At 40.0% G+C, this 24,609-nt stretch overlaps 1 protein-coding gene across 1 annotated transcript in view; it reads right to left on the bottom strand.

Annotated features, from left to right (window-relative positions):
• Positions 1–23,927, bottom strand: part of trmt13 (tRNA methyltransferase 13) — a 65,961-nt gene extending 42,034 nt beyond the window's left edge. Inside the window, exons 1-2 of the mRNA XM_084693164.1 lie at positions 23,722–23,927; positions 987–1,036 (exon numbers count right to left, since the gene is read on the bottom strand). Of these exons, the coding sequence (XP_084549290.1) occupies positions 987–1,036; positions 23,722–23,856 (185 nt within the window). The 5' untranslated portion in view covers positions 23,857–23,927. The remainder of the gene's footprint in view (positions 1–986; positions 1,037–23,721) is intronic.
• Positions 23,928–24,609: the final 682 nt, after the last annotated feature.

Here is a 24,609-nt window from a genome sequence, read left to right as displayed (position 1 = left end):
CCCCTCATCAGAAGTCCCAGATTGTTTTACCAATTGAAAAACAAATTTGATTACTGACTTAATATTCAATGCCACAGCTTAAACTTGATGTCAATCTCTTCACAAAGGTCTCCGTTACAGGGCTTTGAAAACGGCCAACATCTTCCAGTTGGGAATTTTGTTTTGAGATATTTGACCTTATGTCCGACAAATGCCCCTATTTTAGAGCTACATTCTGAGCATTACCGATCGACCTGATGTGTGTTCAAATGTGTGGTCTAATATAGGAATACATAAACATTTTTTATTACTGCGCATTCAAACAATCCCCTCAGTGAAGGTTTGCTAGCCAACAGCAGTGACTGACCTACAGTGACAGGTGGGGGGAGGTACAGGACACACTATGTGGTATCTTGCTTCCAACTTTTGTTTTGACAACCGAGTCATTTGGAGCAGATAAACCACTAAAAACATGCAGGACAACAGTAGGCCCAAGGATCAATGTGTTTAGAGCGAGTAGCGAGAGAGAGCGAGAGCGAGCAGGAGAGCGAGAGCGAGCGAGAGAGAGCGAGAGAGAGCGAGAGAGAGAGAGAGAGAGAGAGAGAGGGGCCTTGACACATCCAGGCCCAGGGGCCCGTGGCTTAATCCGTCCATGCCTCTGGTTTTTCCTACCCCTGTTATGTAGCCTACCGCCACATCCTTGCCTTGCACTGAGCAGGGTCCTCAAGTTTGATCAAAAGCCACACGAGACGAGCTTTCGCATGTGTTCGCTATGTAGCTTAGCAAAAAGCGTACACACAGGGGAAAATGATACGTGCTGGTTGAAATGTGTGCGTCTCACGGTCAATGCGTGAGGCTTGAGAACCCTGCAATGAGTTTATTATTTTGTTTTGAGAAGCCTACAATTAAATCTTAATTAATGAAAACATTGTATTCATGCAGCCGTAATATTATCCAGATTGACATTACTGCAGTGATAATTTTTATGTTATTACTTATGTACTTACTGTTTTGGATCAAGAGGACATGATATTCTTCTTTTCTTGCTTTCCTTTTCCTAGAAAAAAAAGGTTGAAGTTGTCAAGTTTGAATGAAGACCTAGCCTGACGTTGTCATACTCATAATTCTATTTCTTACATAATTCAGTTCTTCGCCTCTTCCAGAACTTCCAGAGTTTTGATTCATATGAAAAACATCCAAAGAATGAAATTTATACTGAAATACACGTTACATGATGTTTGGGATTGTGTTATGTAGGCTACGTAGCTTATGCTGTAGTTTTAACGTTGGCCTATCTCGGTTAGAAGGGGAGAGAGAAAGAGAGCATACTCTTGCAAGTATCCTGTCTAAACTAGCAAAATTCAGTTCACATTGAGTAAGATTTGTATGCACTTCATTTAGCAGAGAATATTACAACTGTTATAGACTAATATGACCCCATTGAACAACGTGGGATGTGTGCCAAAATCTCTACCCGGGACGAAAGTCCTGAAAATGACCACAACAGGTGACACTATTATCACACTACAGATGAATGGGACTTTTCTTTCTTTATAGATATCCTCATACATTTACAAATGTGTTAAATGTATAATAAATGTAATCTGGTATAGATAACAGATTAATCTTCATATTAACATAAATATTTTTTGTATTACACTTAAAAATAAAATATTCAAATTGGAAAATATCTAGTAGTGTCTACGGTAACCAGTTGTTTCAGAAGAAGACGAGATGTTGCCTGAAGGCCAAGGTAGTTACAGGTTTTCACTATTGTTAACACACTAAAAAGCAAAAATTTGGCACAATTTTCACAACCTTCACTTCATGTACCAATTGCTCGACCCCATCTGGCACTTCTTCACACTTATCTGCATTAGTCTCTGAAATTACTTGTTTACACACTGATGTCAATTACACATCACATTATTGTCAAAACACTACACACAATGTTCAGTTATTGCACACACTTCTCAAGTAAAGTCTCAAAGCATCAACCTACAACACACAAATATTCTGGTGCTGAATTTAAGTTGAATCTTTCCACTGCTTTTTTGCAAGAATTCGCTCCTAGCTGTCAAAAATTTGCAATTGCAATGGACTCTGAACAAACTTGGACCAACTAGCTTCAGAAAATGCTACGTACATGCATTCCATCATTGCAACTACTTGTGGCCCTGAATACACTGCTAGCAATACAATTCATTGTGCGCATGTGTGTACTATGCTAATGAGGTTTGTTTACCAACTTGCCAAGTGTGCAGAGATTTACTGACGTGGTATACCCACTCTTGGCTAATTATAATTACGTATGTCATTGATTCATATTATTATATGCAAGGTTTTTCCTGCATAGAGAAAAATTTGGTGCACCAAAGCCGTTTTCCCGAGCGTCAACGACAAATCCCGAGCGCCAAAGGCATAAAAAAATGAAGATGAAGAAAATTGTAAAAAACTGTTCATCACGCATGCAATGCATGTCAGCGAATATGTTCTCAATTGTATGTTTCAAGTAGGCTACAGCCGAACCCTCGTTCTGTTTTGATCAATAGTAATAGAGTTGAACCGCATTTTTCCATCTACGTAATATTGCCAAAATACGAAAATTCCTCTCAAAGAATGATGCTGAAAAACTAATACATGCTTTTGTTACGTCCCGATTGGACTACTGCAATGTGTTGTTCTCTGGCCTCCCAATTACCTACATAAGAAATTTACAGCCGGTGCAAAATGCTGCTTCTAGACTATTGACTAAAACAAGAAAGTTTGATCATATAACATCTACTCTTATCTCTTTATACTGGCTTCCTATCCAAGCCAGAGCTGATTTCAAAGTTTTACTACTAACTTACGGATCTCTACATGGATTGGCACCACTGTACCTCTCCGGTCTCCTTGCACCCTATTGCCCCGCAAGGACTCTAAGATCACAAGATGCCAGCTATCTGGTAATACCTAAAATTAAGAAAAAAAACAGCTGGAGGTAGGGCGTTCTCATATAGAGCACCTCTTCTCTGGAACAAATTACATGTCTCAATTAAGGAGGCTGATACTGTTTCAACATTTAAAACTATATTAAAAACTTTCTTGTTTAGTCAATTCTATGATTGTTAAAGGTAAGTATGTGTGTACTTTCTATGTAAACCTGGGGTGTGCGTTTGCCTATGTGTGTATCACATGTAACTTAAATTGTAATTATAGCTTATGTTCATTGCCCATCTAGATGTTACAAATAAAGTAAACCTGGTACTGTATATCGTTACTTTTATAGTTCCGTTGCTGTATATTGTTAAAGTTTTTGTTACTAGTTGGAGACAACGGGGCACTGGTTGTTTTCATCCTTATTTGTATAAGTAGAACCTATTTTAGAGTTCTTTCCCCTGGAACAGATTTCATGTTCCAACCGAGGGGGGCTGCCGCCGTCTTGGTGTGTGGGGCTGCATCAAATACCCTTTTAGCTCTGTTAAATTGCTGCACTAGTCCACACTTGACTGGTGGGGATCTCATTCTATTATGACTGTAACTGTTAGCTGCTCCTGGCATTTTCTTATCCCTGCTCTCCTCTCTCTGTCCCACCCCCCCACACATCCCCTGTGGTGTGGGGGGTTTGAGCCATCAGGACCTGCCTGGTTGTCGGTCTGCCAACGCTAGACCAGGTCGTCAACCGGAATCCAGTCTCCATGACGGCCAACAGCGAGTTTCCCGGTCCCATCCAACGTTTATAAAGCTGTACTATGGATTTTGGTGTTTCAAAACCGACACTGTATGAGTACGTTTAGCTTGTGTTCTGCTCCTCTCTCTTACCAACCGTCTCTGGAGGAGAGGATCCCTCTCTGAATTGCTCCTCCCAAGGTTTCTTCCATGTTTTCTCCTGTTGGGAGTTTTTCTGGGAGTTTTTCCTTGTCTTCCTTGATGGTTTAGGTTGGTTGAGGGGCAGTTCTATGGGCGTATGTGAAGCCTTCTGTGACATGCTTGCGTGTAAAAAGGGATATACAAATACATTTGATTTGAGTTGAAAAGCGTGTCTTCTTGTCTGATCAATACGCAACTGTGAGGTGCGCAAATGGACAGAGTGGCCACTAAACTGTCATTCCGCTGCAAGGGCCAGCCCGACGTGCAAGAATACACCTGTACAAATGCAAATGAAATTTCCACTCAAAATGCTGACAAAAGTTTGATTTACGATTTCTGACGCAGCCGCCATTGGTATTCTTAACCTGGAATGATAATTTATATTGCAGTGTTTCCGCTATGGATACATTTCCACCGCCACAGTATCAGAAATCAGGCTGTAGGCTTACAAAATTGAATGTCCTCCATCAGCAGTGGTTGTTAGAGTGCATGTCGGAGAACTGCACAGTAGGGCTGGGCGATAAAGCGATACCAATTATTATCGAAGTAATGACTTCCCTCAATAAAGATATCGTAACATTAATTCATTTTCAATTATATTGATAATGTTGATAGAAAACCATTAGGAACAGCAGTCCATTTAATTTCTGTGATGCAGCAGGAAGTTGCGTAGAAATGGTAGCCTACGCTGACTAAAATATACTGAGCATAGACATGTGATACTGAGCACCTCGAGTGGAGTAGATAATGTTAACCGCGGAAAATGTATCTTATTACCGAAAAAATATATATTTTTGAAATCCGACAAAGCAATGTTCGGTGCAAATTGGTGTAGCACTAGCACTACTAAACAAACAGGTGGCTACCAAGTCTGGTAATACAACAAACGGCAAATGTGGACTTCTTCTTGTTGACCTTGACCTACGGTCTCGGTTAACTAACAAAGGTGTTTGTAGATCTGTCGAAAAGTCCATATTCTTTTTTTATTTTTATATAATACAACAACACCTAGGAAAATCCGAAATCAAACATGACGAATCTGGAGCAGACGGCATGTTGTCAACATCTCCAAGGCAACTGCTTGCTAGGTCCGTAAATCGTTTCTGGACCATTAAGAACAGCGTATTGGTCCAATTATAATACTAGTATATAAGAAACCTTTTTTACCACCTGAAGCAAAATCACTCATTGGAACATGCAGAAAGTGTGAGTTTAAGGTATTGATAAAAAGCTAGTTTTAAAGAATTGAGTTCCTTGACCCCAGGTCAGGGATGGAAATTAAATTTTTTGTCCACCGCCACTGTGGCTGATGGATTTCAAAATCTACCAGCCACTCAATGTTTTTACCAGCCACTTTCTTGTTTTTAACCAACAATGTGTAACTGCATGTAAAAATTAATACTACAAGATCTACAATACTTAAGCAGTTTATTTAATCTCAAGTCTCAATGAAACACTGACACTTTCTCTTTCTCTCTTATACATACACAAACTACAAACTGATATACATTTCATTAAATGAGTAGGGCAGATTAAACAACAAACCAACATTCCTCCACCCATCCTCCGCACTCCCAGTACAATTTACTCCTGCTCATCAGAATCAGATTCTGAAGTTTCAGAGGTGCTTTCCCGAGCGTTCTTCTTCCAAGACAGGGCGAACAGCACCCAACGCGAAGCAGAGGGGTGTAGCTTCGCTCTGAAGGTGCTTATTTTCCCGATAATGACAAGGGTGTTCTATACATTATCCCGCTTATTACACGGCTACTAGTGTGTCTTTTTACAATGTATATGTTACCATTCGCAGTGTTGATCAGGAGAGAAATAGTTCGCCAAAGACGTTGAACTTCATAGACGTTTACGCTTCAAATCAGCTGACGTCGCTGGGGTTAAAAAGTTACCGGACTACATGCAGAGTGCTACGAAAGACGTGAATCCGAGGCAAAAAGGCCACTTCTCTTGACAGCAGTCAGTTATACATAGCAACGCTCTGTTATAGAAAAATAATTGACCGCAGAACGTTGGGAAGCCCCATGCAAGAGAATGGGGCATTCTACAGCATTAAGAACAGCCGTGTAATAATTGTATTCACCCGCCACGGTGGCCGGTAGATGAAGCGAGTTTACCCGCCACAACACAAAATCACCAGCATTTTTTACCCATATTGCCCAGCCCTACTGCATGGACATGCGTTTCACACCGCAGTTGAGATTGCATGTGTGCATTCTTGAGAACTGTACGTCGTATAACTTATGTTGTCAGTTCATTTAAACCTGTTATTGTATAGTTCATTTAAGCCTGTTATTGTATAAGTCTATAGTTCTTGCAAATTTAAATCAAGTAAACTGGTGATTTTCGTTGTTTGTATTCTTCCCCTGCTAGCTAAATTGCACGTCTGTTGATTCCATAGCGATTGCTGCCCTTGCTCAGGTTTGTATTTTAGGTGCTTTATTATGCTGAAGTAGTTTTAATTAATAAAAAGTGTGTTTATTATTATTATAATTTGCTACAGAATGCTTAGCCTATCAAGATCAAATGAAGCAGGCAGCGTACATGCTTCAGAGTAGCCTACCTTAAAGGCTATATGGCAAGTTAACCACCACTGTCGATTAATGGGTACATAAAGCACTCAAGATATGTCAATTATTCAAAAATAATTTTGTGTTAGCATTAGCATATTAGCGCAATTCGACGATGATGTCACGTTGGGGAGTCGTGGAGCTGAGTAGCCTCAGTCTAGTACTAGAATAATGGCGACTGACAGGGATGAAGAAGAGGTGGCAAGAACCACTAATGTATATGATGGCCCGCAGCTGGCCGTCAAAGCCAAATAAATGAATCATTTATTATTTATTAAATGATTCATTTATTAAACGGTTCATTGTACCAAGGAGAATGAGTGGAGAGTTGATGAAGTGTCCCCCTGGTTGCTATCATTCAGCAACCTCTGGAGCTCGTCAACGAACAGCAGTGCACATATACAATTTATTTTTACTACCAGTGAATAGCACAGAGTGGAAGTCAACATTTTCTTTATATCTAGTGATCATTCAGGGCCTGACATTACTTTTTGAGGCCATACACTAGCCTACATTTACGTTTCACTTTTCCATGCACAAAAGTAATGTCCGGGTAAAGATTGTGCCTTTGACCAACTAAGATGAGCTGTGATATTATACAAGACCGTGTAGCTAAGACCGCAGCTAATTTGACTTGAACGGTGGCTTATTACTTGAAAGAGGAATTATTTACTGCGTCTTCTCAGTTACATTATCAGGGCTTGGAAATACTGTGACATACTAAAGTAGGCAAATGGCCAGTAGTAGAACATAATATTTTATAAAAATTTCAGTCAAACAGCTGCAAGACCCAGTGTAATGTTATATACAGCTAGCAAACTAACGTTAGCTAGCATCGCTAACAACATTGGCTACTCAACTTCGGTAGGCTATCCTTCAGTATTTGCAAGCTGGCCAGTGGAGGTAACATGCCATTTAATTTTGTTTGAGCTTAAACTTGTCCAGTGGGGCAAGTACATTCTCTTCCATTTGCCCTACAAATCCACTTGTTCCGGACAATCATGTTGTTGTAGTTCAGATTAGGAATGGGCGGTATGGCCTAAAATGTTTATCACGGTATAATTTGTAAGCACTGACGGTATCGGTATTTATTACAATATATTAGTTATTCTTAAAATGTCATGACAATCCCCACTGCAGTGGCTTATCTACTCGGACGGATTTGGACTGGGTAACTCGGTGTGTCATGAGTTGAATTTTCCAAATGTTGCAGCGTTTAATTGCCACGGAAGATCGACTTCTCAGTAGCCTACGCGTTCAACAGTAGCCTACGTTTATGGGATCGCAAAAAAACTTAAATATTTGTAGAGTTAGCTCTAGCTATAAACAACTAGAGAGGGTACAATTTCTGGGGAAATTGTAAGGTGTGCTTGTTTGCGTCTGTTGCAGGTGGGTCCGTTTTCCCTTCTAGTGATATTTTCAAGGATTTAGCCTTCTCATATTGCATAATTCATTAGGAACACCCTTTGAAATAAGCAAACAACCTTTGAAACAAGCTACTGTAAAAACGTTGTCACTGGCAGTATTTCAGATTGAATTGCGATTCAAACAGTACTGTCTGCAAACTTAAAATAAGTCCCCCAAAAGGTAAATAAGTTTGATATTAATTTAGGGGGACATGGCTAATTCAAAAGCAGTTTGCTAGAGGCAAGCTAGCTGCTGTTGCTAACCATACTTCACTGATTATTTGAAAGCGCCGGAAATGAGAATGTTTCTTTTGACATAATAATAGCTGTGGCATTGAAGACAGTATTGTAGCTTACTACACACTGCCAGTGGGCGAGCCGAGTCTGTGACTCTAAGGCGGTCTCACTCAAATTCCAAGTATTACACAAATCACAAAAATATGCTGACCCGCTGGCCGCAACCTACATAAAAATCTCACCACCTGGCTGTCTTCACAATAGTCATATCGTCATAACATTTCCCTCTTTCTGTTTTTTCGTGTAAAAGTGAACTAAAAAATTACGAAAATACTACTATGACCCTTTCTAGCATTGCTGCCGCCTAAAATACGGCGGTCTCACGGGCGACCCGCACTTGCTCAAATTACAAAGACTTTCACGACCTAAATCAAAAATCCAAGATGGCAGTTCCACTCGAAATCGCTTTCTCAACAAAGTCCAATAGTTGGGAATTTTTTGGGGTGGTATTTTTCATTCATAATCCAAGCTCCAACTTGCGTGCTAGAACGTCTCTATCACCTTGTATCCATGCGTTGTTGCTAACGTGTGCTGGCTTAGTGACGTAGGCTAGCGAGTACCCTTTGTTGACAGAATGCACTTTTTTGCCACAAAAACGTTGTGACCTCCTAAACTGTGCAACGGAACGTAAATCCCAATAGAAGCAATGCAATCGTGACCAAGACGAACATTTTGACACCGAAGTCTACGTAGTCCAAATATTGACTGAGCCTTAGGGGCGTGAAAATAAACAATAATAAATCATATATATGTGAGAACCAGTGTTGGGTAAGTTACTTCAAAAAAGTAATTTATTACAAATTACTAATTACTTCATCCATATTGTATTTAAATTACTTTTGTAATTACTCTGTCTGAAAAGAAATTTAATTACTGAATAAGTAATGTAATGGATTACTTCTTACAATCCCTATAAACGTTGACTGGATAGACAACAGAAAGGAAAGTCTTTCAATAATTAAATACAAGTCAAACTTGGAACAGTTTAGCCTTTTACCTTTTTAAAACATAGCCTACTAATGCTTAACATTCTAGTAACATGTGTAACCTTCTTTCATCTTTATTTACCAAACAATAGGTGCATAACACAAAAGCTTAACTTTAAGTTAAACATGACATCACATTATTCTACAGTATGCAGCAGTAGCATCTCTTCCTGCAATCTAGTTTGCAATAATCTTTTTAAGCTCACCTTCAAACACTTTCTGCACTGGCGATGTAAAATCAAGTTTTGCCTGCTTAACAGGTGTTACTGAGGTGTTATCTGTCGATGCCAAAGTATATTCCTAGTCTCTGCAAACTTTCATGGCGATTAAAACCTTGTCTGATTCTGATGAACATGGACCACTGAAAACTGTACGTCAATGCTGCCTTCTGAGGTGCTTCAGAAGGTTACTTGTGCTAGCCGCAGCCGCGTATCGTTTTTTCTCCCCAGGACATAGCTTGCACTTGACATTAATGTCCTTGTTGTTTTAATTTGTAACTTGTATAACTGCATGCTCTTATGGGTCTTCCCTGTTGGCACTTGTTTAGCTTTTTCACAATGTATGCTTCATGTTTTGGCTACTTGCAATGTTTGGGACTATCTCGTTATTATGATCAGTGACCTATGCTCTTTTGTAAAGCTCTCTCTTGGAAGTCACTTTGGATAAAAGCGTCTGTTAAATGAATAAATGTAAATGTTAACCTGTGGCAAAAAGGTAAAGTACTTGCAATATTTCCATTTGGTAAAATGGAAAGCTAGAGCTACTTGCTTCCGCCAAGTCCGAAATCTTCCACTTCAAACCGCTAGAACCCGCGCTTATGCAGCAAAAACTTATGCTATTTTCAGAGATGAGCAATCTATTTGAGTTTTGTTTAAAACATTTTTGAAAATTGAAAGGTTGTGTAAGTAGGCCAGACTTAACTAGAATAATCTGGTGTGTATGTAAGATTTTTTGACACAATTTTGAAAAAACGTTCAGGATCAAGCTATTTTCAAAGATAAGTGATTTTCTGTCATTTTATTTTAAACTAATGCTGGGGACACACTATACGATTTTTTAAATCTTTTAAGATTTTCTAACTGTGAGAGACCATAAACATGAGGACAAAAATCCTAGATTTAGCCATTTTGCTCCTACAGTGTGTGGTCACTCTTAACACACCTCACACCAAGGGAACATCTGATAAAATCTGCGGAACCATCAAGATAATCGAGACATATGTTACCTAGGATTGTCGGACGGGCCGAAATTGGCCCGATTATCCTGTGGCGTGTCCCCAGTATTAATTGAAAAAGTAAAGGCTGACTTCCGGCATGACGAGGTGGTGAGCAGACGTGCGAAAGGGGGCTCCGGCTAAACTTTTCATATCATTAACCTGAACGACCTCAACTTATTTTCCTCATCTTTGTTGACCTAAATTTCAACATTTACAAATTCTTTTTTACACGGGAGTGTCAAGAGATAGGCCTAATGAACACACCGAAACAGCAAGGTACTCGAGCTAACGTTTCTGCTAAGTTAGCTAACATGGCGGCCAGAGATGCTGAATGGGCTAGCAAACATGAAGAAGACAGCCCGGTTACCAAAAGCGACCTCGAAGCTCTGCTCAATGATCAACGTGAAAGCTTTAAGACCGATGTGGCAGCTTTGATCCACGAGTCAACAGAATCCCTCAAATCATCGGTGGATTCTCTGAGACAGCAGGTGTCATCGTTTAATAACCGTCTCACTCATACAGAAGTTTTGGCTGGGGAAAACTTTGGAAAACTCACCGAGATGGAGACCACAGTTAAAACGCTTCAATCCCAATGCGGTAAACTTCTGGACAAAGTTGACGATCTTGAAAATAGATCCAGGCGTTCGAATTTGAGAATAATCAACATACCCGAGGGGAGTGAGAAAGGCCAGGTCCTAACGAAGTTTGTGTCTGACTTGCTGATGACGGTGACCGGCTCCGAGGTCTTCAATAGCCCACCTGAGATAGAGAGGGCTCATCGCTCCCTCCGCAGACCGGGATACAATAATACAGAGAAGCTTAGAGCCTTTATCGTCAAATTCCTTCGTTTTCAAGAGAAAGAGAAAGTCCTGGGATGGGCCAGGAAACATCGGATGACGTATCGTGGTTCTGAACTGAGAGTTTACCCTGATATCAGTGCTGAACTGAACAAACAACGAGCGTCATTTAACCCGATAAAAAACTCCCTGTATCTGAAAGGAATAAAGTTTCGCCTGCTACACCCAGCCCGTCTTCACGTCTCTTTCCAAGATCAAGACTACTACATTGATTCGCCACAAAAAGCCCAGGACTTTTATGACCAGCACATCAACACCCCTGTCTAGTATGCTGCAAAGGAGAAGAGACCGGCCTCATCCCGAGTTGTCTGTTGCAGCCACCAAGCTAACATTTTCTGTCGATTTTGACTGATGATCTTTTGAAGATGACTCTCTAAATCTTATTTTGTTATAGGCCTATCGTTTTTTCTTTTCTTACTTCTTTAAAAATACAATAAGCTTCACACAGTAACCGTTAACAATATGAAGGTGTACATTAACCTAGCTTATAGGCCTATATTATACCTCCCACTGATCTTAGTTTCTGAATCGCAGGATTCATTGTTTTAAATAGGAGCCCCCTAGCTCATGTACTAGGGATCGTGTTGCATGCCGCCTAGAAGTGACTCGTTTTGTAATGTCCTGCTGCTAGTTCTAGTTCTGAGAACATGCTTAGGAACGTTAGGTTTTGCATTAGTATTGTATACTCTCCGTTCTGAGAGTTTAGTGTGGGTTTTTTTTCTGGGAAGGGAATGGGTGGGTGGGTGGATGTGTACGATTTGGAGGGGGGTGGTGGGTGAGTATGGCCTCACTACAATTGTTGGTATATATGTCCCCTATTTTGTATGTTTGTTTTTAGTTTTTTTCCCCTCTCTCTCCCCTTTCGTTTCCTCCCCTTCTCCTGCTCTCATCTTCTCATACCAAGGCAGTGTCATTATTTTACACTCCTCTTACTATTTCATATGGCCAACGTAATAAAAGGTGAAGGAGCAAACCTGAGGTTTGTATCCTGGAATGTTAAAGGGCTTAATAGCCCAGTCAAGAGGGGCAGAATTTTATCTCATCTAAAACATTTGAAAACAGATGTGGCTTTCCTGCAGGAGACACATCTGATCTCCAAAGATCAACACAGATTGAGGGCATCGTGGACTGGCCAATGTTTTAAATCCAAATTTAGCAGCAAAGTGCGGGGTGTAGCTATTTTATTCCATTAAAAAAATTCAGTTTACCCCATCTAATACATTCGCTGACAATCAAGGCTGATTCATTATAGTTACAGGCTGTCTTAACAATGAAGCAGTCACTCTTGCAAACTTGTATGCGCCCAACTGGGATGATGAGGCATTTGTTACAAAGCTGATATCATCTCTTCCAGATTTGAGCTATCATTAACTAATTTTGGGGGGTGACCTTAACTGTGCAATGGATCCTTTACTGGACAGATCCCCCTCCAGACAACACCCACCATCCAAAATGGCCAAAGCCTTCTCATCTTTCATGAACCAAATAGGAAGTGTGGACCCTTGGCGTTTCCGCTACCCTGATAAGAAACAATTTTCATTTTACTCTCAGGTTCATAAAAGTTTCTCACGAATAGATTACTTTTTCATTAGTAACGATCTCCTTCCAACTGTCAGTCACACAGAATACTCAACCATAGTCATATCGGATCATATCTCCTCTCCTTCAGATTCTTACAAAAAACACGCCCCCCCTGGAGGTTGGATTGCACACTGCTTAATGACAATGCGTTTAATTGCATGATTTCTGCAGCAATTGATAATTTCCTTATTAACAACAACTCAGATTCCATATCTCCATCTTTGCTTTGGGAAACATTAAAAGTGGTTATTCGGGGAGAGATTATATCGTACTCTGCAAGTTTAAATAAAATAAGAAGACAAAAACAAGAGCAGCTGATGGAAAGTATTAGTCATCTGGATAACAAACTATCAGTATCACCATCCCCAGAGCTGGTAAAAGAGAGACAACATTTGCAAATGGATTATAATCTATTTACAACACATGAGACAGAAAAATTACTATTGCGCTCACAAGGTTTTTTGTATGAACATGGTGAGAAGGCAGGACGACTGTTAGCTCACCAGCTCAAGAGTCGAACAGCATCTCAACAAATTAAACAAATAAGAACTTCCTCCGGAGAACTTACAATAGTCCCATCTGTCATTAGTGATACCTTTAAAAATTACTACTCTAATCTATACACTTCTGAAGCCTCTAACACTGACACATACAGGACGGAATTTCTTGATAATTTGGAATTTCCATCCATCACTCCTGACAAAGCTAATGTTATGGATCAACCTCTGAAAATTAGTGAAATTACTGATGCAAAGCAACAAAGCGGCTGGCCCAGATGGTTACCCTATAAATCTTTTAAAAAAACACATTGATAAACTAAGCCCTCTTCTTCTTAACATGTTTAATGACTCCTTGACTCAAGGAACCTTACCTCAAACCCTCACAGAGGCCTCCATAACTTTATTGTTGAAACCAAACAAAGACAGTAATGAGTGCGGTTCCTACAGGCCGATCTCACTCTTGAATAACGACTATAAAATTCTGGCTAAAATACTTGCAGTGAGATTGGAATCTGTTTTACAGGACATTATATCATCTGACCAGACAGGATTTATGAAAAATCGCCATTCCTTCTCAAACATTCGCAGACTTCTTAATATCCTTCTGTCCCCGGCTCCTGTTGAAACTTCAGAGGTAGTGGTCTCACTAGATGCTGAGAAAGCATTTGACAGGGTGGAGTGGGGGTATCTGTTTGATGTCCTTAACAGATTCGGTATGGGTTCTAAATACATTTCATGGATGAAGTTACTATATACTTCACCCAAAGCTTCAGTGAATACAAATGGAATGAGTTCTCAATACTTTACACTCTCCAGGTCTACACGTCAGGGTTGTCCCCTGAGTCCCCTATTATTTGCGGTGGCGATCGAACCATTATCTATAGCACTTAAATCAACCAACTATAATCAGGGGATTTTTAGAGGTGACAGCAGGCATATACTTTCACTTTATGCAGATGATCTACTGTTGTATGTTTCTGATCCACTGACCACTATCCCTCGCATAATTGAACTATTAGACAGATTTGGTATCTTTTCAGGCTATAAACTGAACTACTCAAAAAGTGAATGCTTTTTAGTTAATAACCCAGCTCCACAAATTATCGACAGAGATCTTCCCTTTAAGATGTCTGGAGACAGCTTTAAATACTTAGGGGTGAATATCTGTCGACATTTGTCAACTATTTACCAAAACAATTTTCTACCTTTGATGGAACAGATCAAACTAGATTTAGAAAGGTGGAAGGCTCTGCATTTAACAATTGCAGGTAGGATAAATTGCATAAAAATGAATGTACTTCCGCGATTTCTATATCTTTTTCAGTGTCTGCCAGTCTTTTTGCCAAAATCATACTTTAGCTCTCTTGACAAACTGATCTCCTCCTTTATATGGAAAAATGGGATCCCCAGGATCAAGCGTGGGTTTTTACAAAGAGACAGATCAGGAGGGGGGGGGTTGAAAGGGGGTGCTTTTGAAGGAAGATAGAAAATAAGCCGTGATGTAATTTGTTCCTTTTTTTTGTAACCTGTGAAACCAATAAAATATTTGTCAAAAAAAAAAAGTAAAGGCTGTGGAAGTATGCCAAACATTGTTAAGATACTCTGGTGTCTGTCAGAGGTTTTATATTCATAAAAATACTATAAAAGTTTACATTTCTCACAATGTAAAAGGTAGTACTGATTTCTCCGCCATGTGTTTCAGAACAATGTTACACAACAACGTCTCTCCGATAGTCTTTCCTCTACCTCCGCGCTCAACTAAACTTTTTTATTTTATTTTTACTCCAACATCTCCTCGACTTATTGGGGTGTGCTTGCCTTCGGCGAGCACAAACCATTGTTATCTCACATATATATTATTTATTATTTATTGTTTCTTTTCGCCCCCCTAAGGATGCCTCAATATTTGGACTACATAGACAACGGCGATGTCAAAAGGTTCGTCTCGGTAGCGATTGCGTTGGTTGTATTGGGATTTATGTTCCATTGCACGGTTTAAGTAGAAATTACGTTTTTGTGGCAAAAAGTGAAGCTAACGGTGGCTAACTTGCTAGCCACAGTCACTGACGCCACTAACGTCACCAACGTCACGAAAACTCGCGTGACTATCTCTAGCAGAACATTAGTTTCCCATCTGTTAACTTGGGGGATACTAATCTGCAAGGCAGCTGCAGAAACGCCACAAGCAAAGAGGCCAGGGTGATATTTAATCATTTTACTTTGTGGTGTGAAACATAATTGTGAAATGTAATGTACAATATTAGCTGATATTATTAAGTAAGTAGGCCCACATCTACTTTCGGAAACGGTAGTCTACTATTTCACTGAAGCATTAGCATCATGACATTAGCCTCTGTTGCTTGGGCAACACATACTACAGTGGTCATGATGCATCTGTTTTCAATCGTTAAAATAAACATTCCTCACAAATACGTTTTTGTTGTAGGATTTATTTTGACATTAATAAACGATTTGTTGGTGAAATGACCATTACCTGTGGTTTCAAATCAGTGTGGCGGCTCACTGCAACGCTGTAGCCTACCCGAGACACTAATGAGTAGCTAACAAAAACATATCTTTAGAGATGTTTAGAAAGTCAAACGGCGACGGAACATGTTTGGCTTTCCCCTTACTCAAAAGTTTTTCAATAGGTGAAAGTATCTGACTACTAACCTGAACTTCATTGCCACAGCCTAAACTTTGTCAATGTCAAAACTTTGTCTGTTCATGAAAATAATTAATGTCATCCTGCTTCAGCCTTGCTTAGCTGTAGGATATACATTTTACTGGGTCTTGCTGCGCTGCTTGATTTATTAAAATTATTATGAAATGTTATGTTTTACTAGCCATTTGCCTTCTTAAGCAAATCACAGTATTTCCCACCCCTCATGGTGTAACTGAGACGACCGTAAATAGCCTAATTCATCTTTCAAGTAATAAGCCCCCGTTGAAGTGTTGAGCAGGAAATTAGCTGGTCTGTAGAGACCTTGGGTTGGTGGTTTTACTGATGCAGAATTCGCTCAAATAAAATCGATAGACGTAACGAGTGGCACATAACGTGAAGTAGGCCTAACATTGCATTTTATTTTGTTTGAGTTTTAATAACTTGTCCAGTGCATCGGGGCAAGTAGCACTAGCCTAAATTGATCTTCCAGACTTGCCGTAAAAAAAAAATGTACTCTTCCCGGACAAGCCTTAGCTACATGGCTAGACTGTTGATCCAGATCAGAATCCATCATATCTTGGACACTCAAAATCAGCGAATCTTGCAGCCAAATCAAGTAGCCTATATTTATAGGCCTTTATATGGCTACAAACTTCTGCTCGGTTTCTAGCTGGCTACTTGTTACCAAGTTACAACTTTGTTGCAGGGGCATTCTTTGTCTACATTGCGAGCTAACAGTGTCCGGTAATTATGTCGCTATAAATAATGATGTTAAACCGAGACCACTAAGCCCTCAAAGAAAATGTAAGGTCAAAGAAACAAAAGAAAGGTTTGAGGTTACTCTGAAAATTATTAATAAAATAGGCTTCTAATATTAAACTGCTAAATCCTTCTCTAACTAGGCTCCTCTATGATGCATAATGAAACTTAACGTTTTTTAAGTAATCAATAAGCCTACGCTTGCCCTCATTACTCAAATGATGCCGTTCAGGGCGTTCAAATTACATAATAGGGCGATGATACAAACCTGCCCCCACTGCTAAAAAAAATCCTAGGGGAAACACTGTAATCGATTCGTTGTTGCAGCCCTAATCGTGATATCCATGATATGGCAAAATCCATATCATGGCACAACGCAATACCGCGGTATTCGAGTACATACCGGTATACCGCCCACCCCTAATTCAGATAAGTAGACTAGTACTACTGGTAAACATGTGTTCTAGATCTAGATAGAGCTAGAACACATCATGCTAGCTATGGGCTAGCTATGGGCTAACTTGCCAGTCCCACCTGTTTATTGCTTTAGGGGAAATAGGACAAAAATATGTGCAATATTACATTAGCCATTAGACTATTATATTAACCTCCCAGACACACCTGGGAATAAAAACATTGATTAGAAAAAAAAAATCACTTAACTGTTAACTTGCTCTGATGACTAATAGAAGCGCAATAATATAACAAATATGTATGGGATAATGCCAGACGAGGTGTCCAATATCACCTGATAATGGACGATGCGGAGGCGTGAACCGTCCGACGCGCAGCGGAGTCCATTATCAGGTGATATTGGACACCTCGAAGGGGTTAGATAATTTGAGTGTTCACCCTGACTGGGAATGTTGTCCAGATAGATCGCTATCCAAGCTGTCCACTGCCTCAGCATGAATTTGCAATTGATCAATTGTGAGCAGTGGGCTGTGCAACGGTGACGTTGTTACCTTGTAAAGTGCGGCTTGTATTCCGGAGCGGCTTGTACACCGATCTACAAACGCAAATTGTACATTCTGGGGGGGTGCGGCTTGTACATGGTGCGGCTTATTTTCCGTAAAATACGGTAGCCTACAAATAATAAACTCATATCACCAGTCCTGTTGTAACCGAATGCCGATGGTATTTAGTGTCTCTTACAATGTACTACAAATTTAAAATATTGTTTGTTAAACATGCAAATCATCAGAGCGCACTTATACTACCTGAACTTGCAGCATGCAAACTTATTTAGAAGCTGAGTGGGGAACGGTGCAACAGAGAAAGATTTTGTTGTCTTGGCCGGAGAAGATTATGTCATTCGATTTGGATCTTATAATAGGCATATTCATTTTTCAACCCAGTGCGTTAGCATGAGTGAAGTAGGGCTACGCCAACTTACGTTTTTCAGGTGGTTGGCTACATCATGACTTAGCGAGGTGAATAGCAAATGGGATGCGAGATGAGCGGTAACGTGACACTGACACAGTACATTCAGAAAGGTAACATTTTCAAATAGGTTAAAATAAATTTGAGTCACTAATTGTAGTGAATTACAAGTTAGCTTCTTGTGGAGTCTGGAGCTATTTTGGCCGTTTTTGAGTACCTTTGATTTGGCCTTGATATGCTGCATAAAGAAATGTTTATCATACCAATGTTTGGTATCATTTTTTTCAGCACAATCTCACCTACATGACCTGTTAAATTAGGGTTTTCACTTTGGCATACTTTTCAACATACTGGACCCAAACAGACACAAAAACACAAGCTCCGTGTGGGAAAATTATGGTTTTTGGACCATATTTCACACACACACTCAACAAAGCTTTTCAAAAGATTAATATTGAAGCACAAGTTGTATATGTGAACATAAAAAGGTAAAGTTGAGATATAATCAAGATATTTACAAAGAGAGCAGGTCTATCCATATACACTGTTATTGTGCCATCAATAACTGTCCAAAGTAATATTTCATAAATTATTCAAAAAAATTAAAAAAAAAAAATTCTCCACTAGATGTCAGACTTGGCTCATTTATAACCTTCTCTTTGACTACCGTGGTAATTCTCCGTTGCAATTCTTTTTTTTCTCTTTATTCTCTGTATGTCAATAAAACATGTAAAAGATTCAAAAATCAAGATGTTCTAAGGAATTTGTACTACAGTGAAGTAGAATAGAATTAGATAATAAAATAAACGAAAGCAATAAATGTTTTTCTCACCTCTCGCTGTCAACAACAGAATCTTGGTAGGCCAACATGTTTTTTTTTTTTGCTCTCAAGCGGAAATACAAAGTCGACGGCATGTAAGGATATCCTGTCTGCTTCATTTCACCCAAAGTAAGTCCAAATGTACTCCTAAACTACTCAAAATCTCCCCAAAACTACTCAAAATAGGTTTATTATGACTAATACTAGTCATAATAAACCTAATCCGTTTTTTCTTAGACGTCTCTTTGTCCTCTCGCTTTCTCGTGCACGCTATAGCTATGAGTGAGCAGAATCACCCGTTTTTCTCCGTTTCATTTTTGGACAAAAAACGATGAAAATATTCAAATAAACGCAACGAGCGCATAAAAGAGCGCTTTTTTAACGCACTTTTTTCATGGAATTGAAAAAATCGTAAGTTAAGTTTTACTTGGCCGATTTACACAACTCAAACACTCAAATGTAGCTTCAGGTCTGCACTATCGCATGAAATCGACGGCAGCCCTCTGAGTGTCTTTGTTTACATGCTTCGTGGTCCGAAAGCTGACCAGCGCTCTGATCACGCCGGCGTGATCGTCGACTCGGAAGAGTTAAAGTCTTTCAAAGTTGTAAATGGAGGCTTTGACTCCGTCACTTGTTATGGTTACTTATTTCAGACACTTTTGTACAGGCTCATATATAGGGATGGGTATCGAGAACCGGTTCTGTAAGGACCCGGTTCCAAATTTCTCAAAACCCAAATATCAATAAGGTCCAAACTTATCGATACCACTATCGAGACCAAGTAATATAATGTAATGTTGATTTATGTCTTGTGAAACAATTAATGTTATTTAAATAAAATCACTGGTGCACAAACGTATGTTTGACTAATAAAATGACTAATTCAATTGAAATGCCTGCCAACCGCCTTTAAACGAAACAAAGAAGAATGTAATTGCCTCACGCGCTACTTCGCTTCATTTATCATTTTGTTGCTAGCTACGATGGCAGAACGCATGAAACGGTCAAAGGCTTGGCTACATTTTATTAAAGCCAAAGATATAAAGACAAAGCAAAGTGCAATATATGTTCTAAAGTAATTTCTTGTAAAGAGGGGAAAACAACTGCGATGAAAAAGCACCTGCATCAGATAAAGATAAAATGCATTACTTCGACTGTGTCCGAGTCGCAACGGTGCAAACTCCAGCTGCCTTTGCAGGACAATCCTCTGGTGAGCGCACCCCAACTTCGTAACGAGTCTCCGTTGTTGACAATAATAAGCCAATTCAGGGCTCAACAGTGCAACTAATTGACTCGCATATACCCCTAAAATTTGATGTGTGCGCGAACTGCAAAAATTATTTACGAGCACAGTGTGTGAGTAAAGACAAGCCCTCCCCCCTCACTGCTGATCATTCAAAACAGCCACCACGAGCATGGCTCTGTGGGATGCTTAAGCATAGTGTTAAACAAAAACAGAGACAGAAAAAAAAAGGGATGAGATAAGGAAGGTTTGGGTCTGGTTAGCTGGTCATTTAGCTATATCAGGTGCCTTTTGTTGAAACGTGTACAACTTTTCATAAAGTCAATGAGCTTGACAATGTCACTTTTCATCAACCAACCAATCACAGTCTAGTTACTCATCCAGGTTGTGGATAGTACATCTGTAGTGGACAGATTTAGATTTAGCCAGTCAGGATCCATTGTGCCTATATATGCTCCTTAGAGCCAGCCTCCTCCTGAGAGCAACACCTTCCCCTTGTTCTATCTGTTTTACTTAAGATATAGAAAAGTATCGATAGTGGTATCGACAAAGACTCAAATCGTTAAGCAGTCTCAAATGGTATCGATATCGATAAAAATTTACGATACCCACCCCTACTCATATACTATGTTGCCAGCGGAATAATTTAGAACGGTGAAAAGACAGTTTTGCTGCAATGACGCAGTAGGTGTCCGTTATCACCCAATAATCCGTTATCAATAATAATTAAAAAAAAGAAAGGGTCTATACAATAGGCACTCGGAAAATAGCACCATAGTATCTCGGTAAGAATTAATGCAACAACCAATGAAGAAAGAAAAAAGCATATCCTGTAATTTTTCAGTAGCGGTTAGAACCGAAACTGTACTGTCCTGTAGCTAGTGGTACGTGCCAGCGGAGCGAGTGGTACGTGTCAGTGCCTCTGCTGGCACATGACAGTAGCTAGTGGTACGTGACAGTGCCTCTACTGGAGAACAGGCTATTAACTTTTTTAATATGTGTGGCAGCCTGCGGAAACCCGTGGATGTCGCGGCCGCTCATTGTAGCCAAAAAGATCAACAATCGTTTTCTGTCATAATTTAGATTTTTGATGTTTTGTATTAACACCCTAAACATCAATTTAATGTACAAAAAGTATATGATTACTTGGACATGTGAGCTTGCAAGATTTTCAAGCCATGTCAAATCAAATGCTTAGTTTGCCTGCTCTTTTGAGTGCTGCAGCAGCCCATAACAACTGATCAATTAAATAACTTGCTGAGAAGTTATTAACCCTATACTTAAACTGACATTTACATTCACAACGTCATTACGAACAAAAGGATTTTCTCCCATATCACTTTTTTGACACAGGTCGACTTTAAAATGTAACTTCAGTTGTGATAAAGATATCTTAAGTGATTTAATGAGTGAGTGATTTAAACAGATTTGTATCCAGGAGAGTTTGTAGTTTCCAATATGTATAAAACCCAGAAAGTACATTTGCAATCATAGGGTGTCATTTATTGACATGGTTCTTCATATGAAAATAATGAACTATTATTAACAACTATATTTACTCAAAAGTATCGAAATGCAAATGTAATGTACATACATTGACTTCAGTTATCACAATTTATTTTATACGGCACTAGGAGGCGCTGATCAACAACACAACGATGTGCATTAGAGACGTAGGAGAGTCTACAACGGTGGCTCATGTGCACGCTTAAATTCAGTTACTCTGAATAAAATAATTTGTTACTAATTCATTTTGTGTGTACAAGTCTGCTTTACAGTCACACCATTACATTATCTGCAATATAATGTCTAAATTGACTACTTTGTATGGTGAGCTTGTAGTGAGACATCAAAAGTATGGTATGGAGTCTGTTAGCACGAACAGTTTAACTTATCTTTTTAAATAAAAGTTTATAGCCTGTTCTCCTATTCTAAAATGGCCGCGGGGCAGTTAGTTGACATGACAGTAAACAAAAGCTGCAAGACACCCAATGCAACTGCCACGAGACACTTGCGTACCACTATCAACAGAACAATGACTGTCATGTACCAGTGGAGGCGCAGTCACATCCCACTAGCTACTGTCATGGACCAGGAGAGGCACTGGCATGTACCACTAGCTACTGGCACGTACCACTAGGTGCCAGTAGAGGCACTGTCACGTACCACTAGCTACTGTCATGTGCCAGCGGAGGCACTGGCATGTACCACTAGCTACTGTCATGTGCCAGCGGAGGCACTGGCATGTACCACTAGCTACTGTCATGTGCCAGCAGAGGCACTGGCATGTACCACTAGCTACTGTCATGTGCCAGCGGAGGCACTGGCATGTACCACTAGCTCATGTACCACTAGCTCCACTGGCACATACCATTAGCTACTGTCATGTGCCAGCGGAGGCACTGACACGTACCACTCGCTCCACTGGCACGTACCACTAGCTACAGGACAGTACAGTTTCGGTTCTAACCGCCTCTCAAATTGTTTGTGATTCTGCTACGTCTTCCGAAAGTTTTGTTCACCAACAAAGCAAACCGCTGGAGCTCGATCATCACTTTGAGCACAGTCATGATCTCCTGTTTTAATGTTACAACAAATTCACAACTTATTTGACACAAACAATGACAACTTGACTGCTTCTATCTTGCTGCTATCTTTCCCAGATAATTAGCATCTGTTTTTCATGAGTCTCTTAACCAACAGTTTTACAGCCTGTTCACTGACAACACCTGCTCAGAACAAGTCATTCATAAATGTAACTGGTGTGTATCGGTGAAACTCACTCCTCAGGTAATTAAGAGGCCACCCGCATCAACTAATTGCTAGCTTTTCATTGGCGTAGTTGGTAGTGGTGGCGCTTAGGATGTCAGAGGTGGCAAGTTCGAACACAGCTCTGATACCATTGACTTTTAAAATAGTCATATTTTGTAATGATATCCTGGCCATGGATGCATTAATCATTGCTGCCTTACCAAGATGTCAAGTAAAAAGCAATTAATTAATTAATTTTGACCCCCTGACGGGAGAAGAGAGAATGTCACTCTTGCCTGTCTTCAAAACTTGAGAGCCCTGAATGTTTCTTTAGAGAATACCTGAATTACCCATTTGTTTCACTTTTGTCCATACATTTGAAGCCCAGTCACCCACTGACAATATACCGGCTCACCAAAATGCACATGTGAATATCGGGTTATAGGCCTACGATTGGTGGATTTTATGAAGGTGTCCTGTATATAAGCTCTTATTGGATGCAGACCATGGTTGTCCGGAAAAAAAATGCCTGTGTCGATAAAGAAACAAAATGTTTGTTCCTTGTAAAATGTGCTGGCCATGCCAACACATTTTTTTAAGGGTTGTAGAACAGTTTTAAAGCAATACAGAAAAATCCAGCTCCTCCATCGCCAGGAATTGTTCACATGCACAATTTTGAACTTAGGCCAACCACCTATAAGGAATTATATTATTTTTGCCGTTGCGGGCAGCTTTAACTACACGCTGCCAACTTTCTCTGATGCAGTTAGCTAGAGCTAACTATCTACAGAGCACTACATTTACAGGATATTAGAGCGGGTTTTGGTGTTTGCTTCAAGCTTCTTACCGCATGTGCGTGCTCCCCACAAAACCTTCTTCCACTTCCAACTTGCATTTTACAGAACCGTTTTTTCCTTTCCACATAAAATGCACATCTTTCAGGATGAGGGGCTGACACGCCTGGTGTTGTGGCGTCCGCCATGTTTCTTGATGACGCTTGGGGCGAAGCCCGAGTGATGTTCCGCTCGGTACTACCAGATCCTGTTTAAGGAGAGCCTGCCCACTCCCTATTAAGCCCCATTGTACCGAATTGTGTTGCAGTTCCACCAGAGTTCCACTGGGAGTGATCGCGGTCGAGTGCAAAATGAATGGGAGTCTATGGAGCCAAACGGCTACATTTGTCTCTTTCGCCTGATTGTCGTTGAGAAATCTCAGATTTGATTGTAGTTTTTGCATGTTCAACATGGTTTATAGGTCAAAAGTTGAATGAACGAGTACTTATGTCCTTTCGATTTCTTAAAGGGTAAGTCGTTGTTGCCCATAACACGCTAGCATTCTGCTAACGAATGCTGATTGGTTAGTGAAGGACTGACTACGACCAGAGATCCCGCTTGATGGCATCCGAAGCAGAACCAAAATGTCAGAGCATTAGCCACATTAGCAACAACATTAGCAAGCCAAAACTCTTTCTAGCATGTGTATTGACAGGGAGAGCCTAACCTGTCAGCTGTGTTGTGATGCCTCGAGAGAAAAGTGGAAGTAACCAGAGATTGCCGTCAAGCAGTAGCTCTGGTCGAGATGTGTATGACGTCAATGACATTTTCAAAGGCTTTTTAGAACGGAAAGGCGACTCTAACACCTAGTGGTGTGTATTTTTTTGCGTCCCCTTTCGTATTCAGAATTCAAATTACTAGACTAAAAATTATATCTTGAGAAAAGTGGATTTTGAGGGGTA

The sequence above is a fragment of the Hypomesus nipponensis genome, chromosome 26, assembly GCF_054491055.1.
Source record: "Hypomesus nipponensis isolate SF chromosome 26, ASM5449105v1, whole genome shotgun sequence".
NCBI lineage: Eukaryota > Metazoa > Chordata > Actinopteri > Osmeriformes > Osmeridae > Hypomesus > Hypomesus nipponensis.
This window is presented reverse-complemented; position numbering and strand designations above follow the sequence as displayed.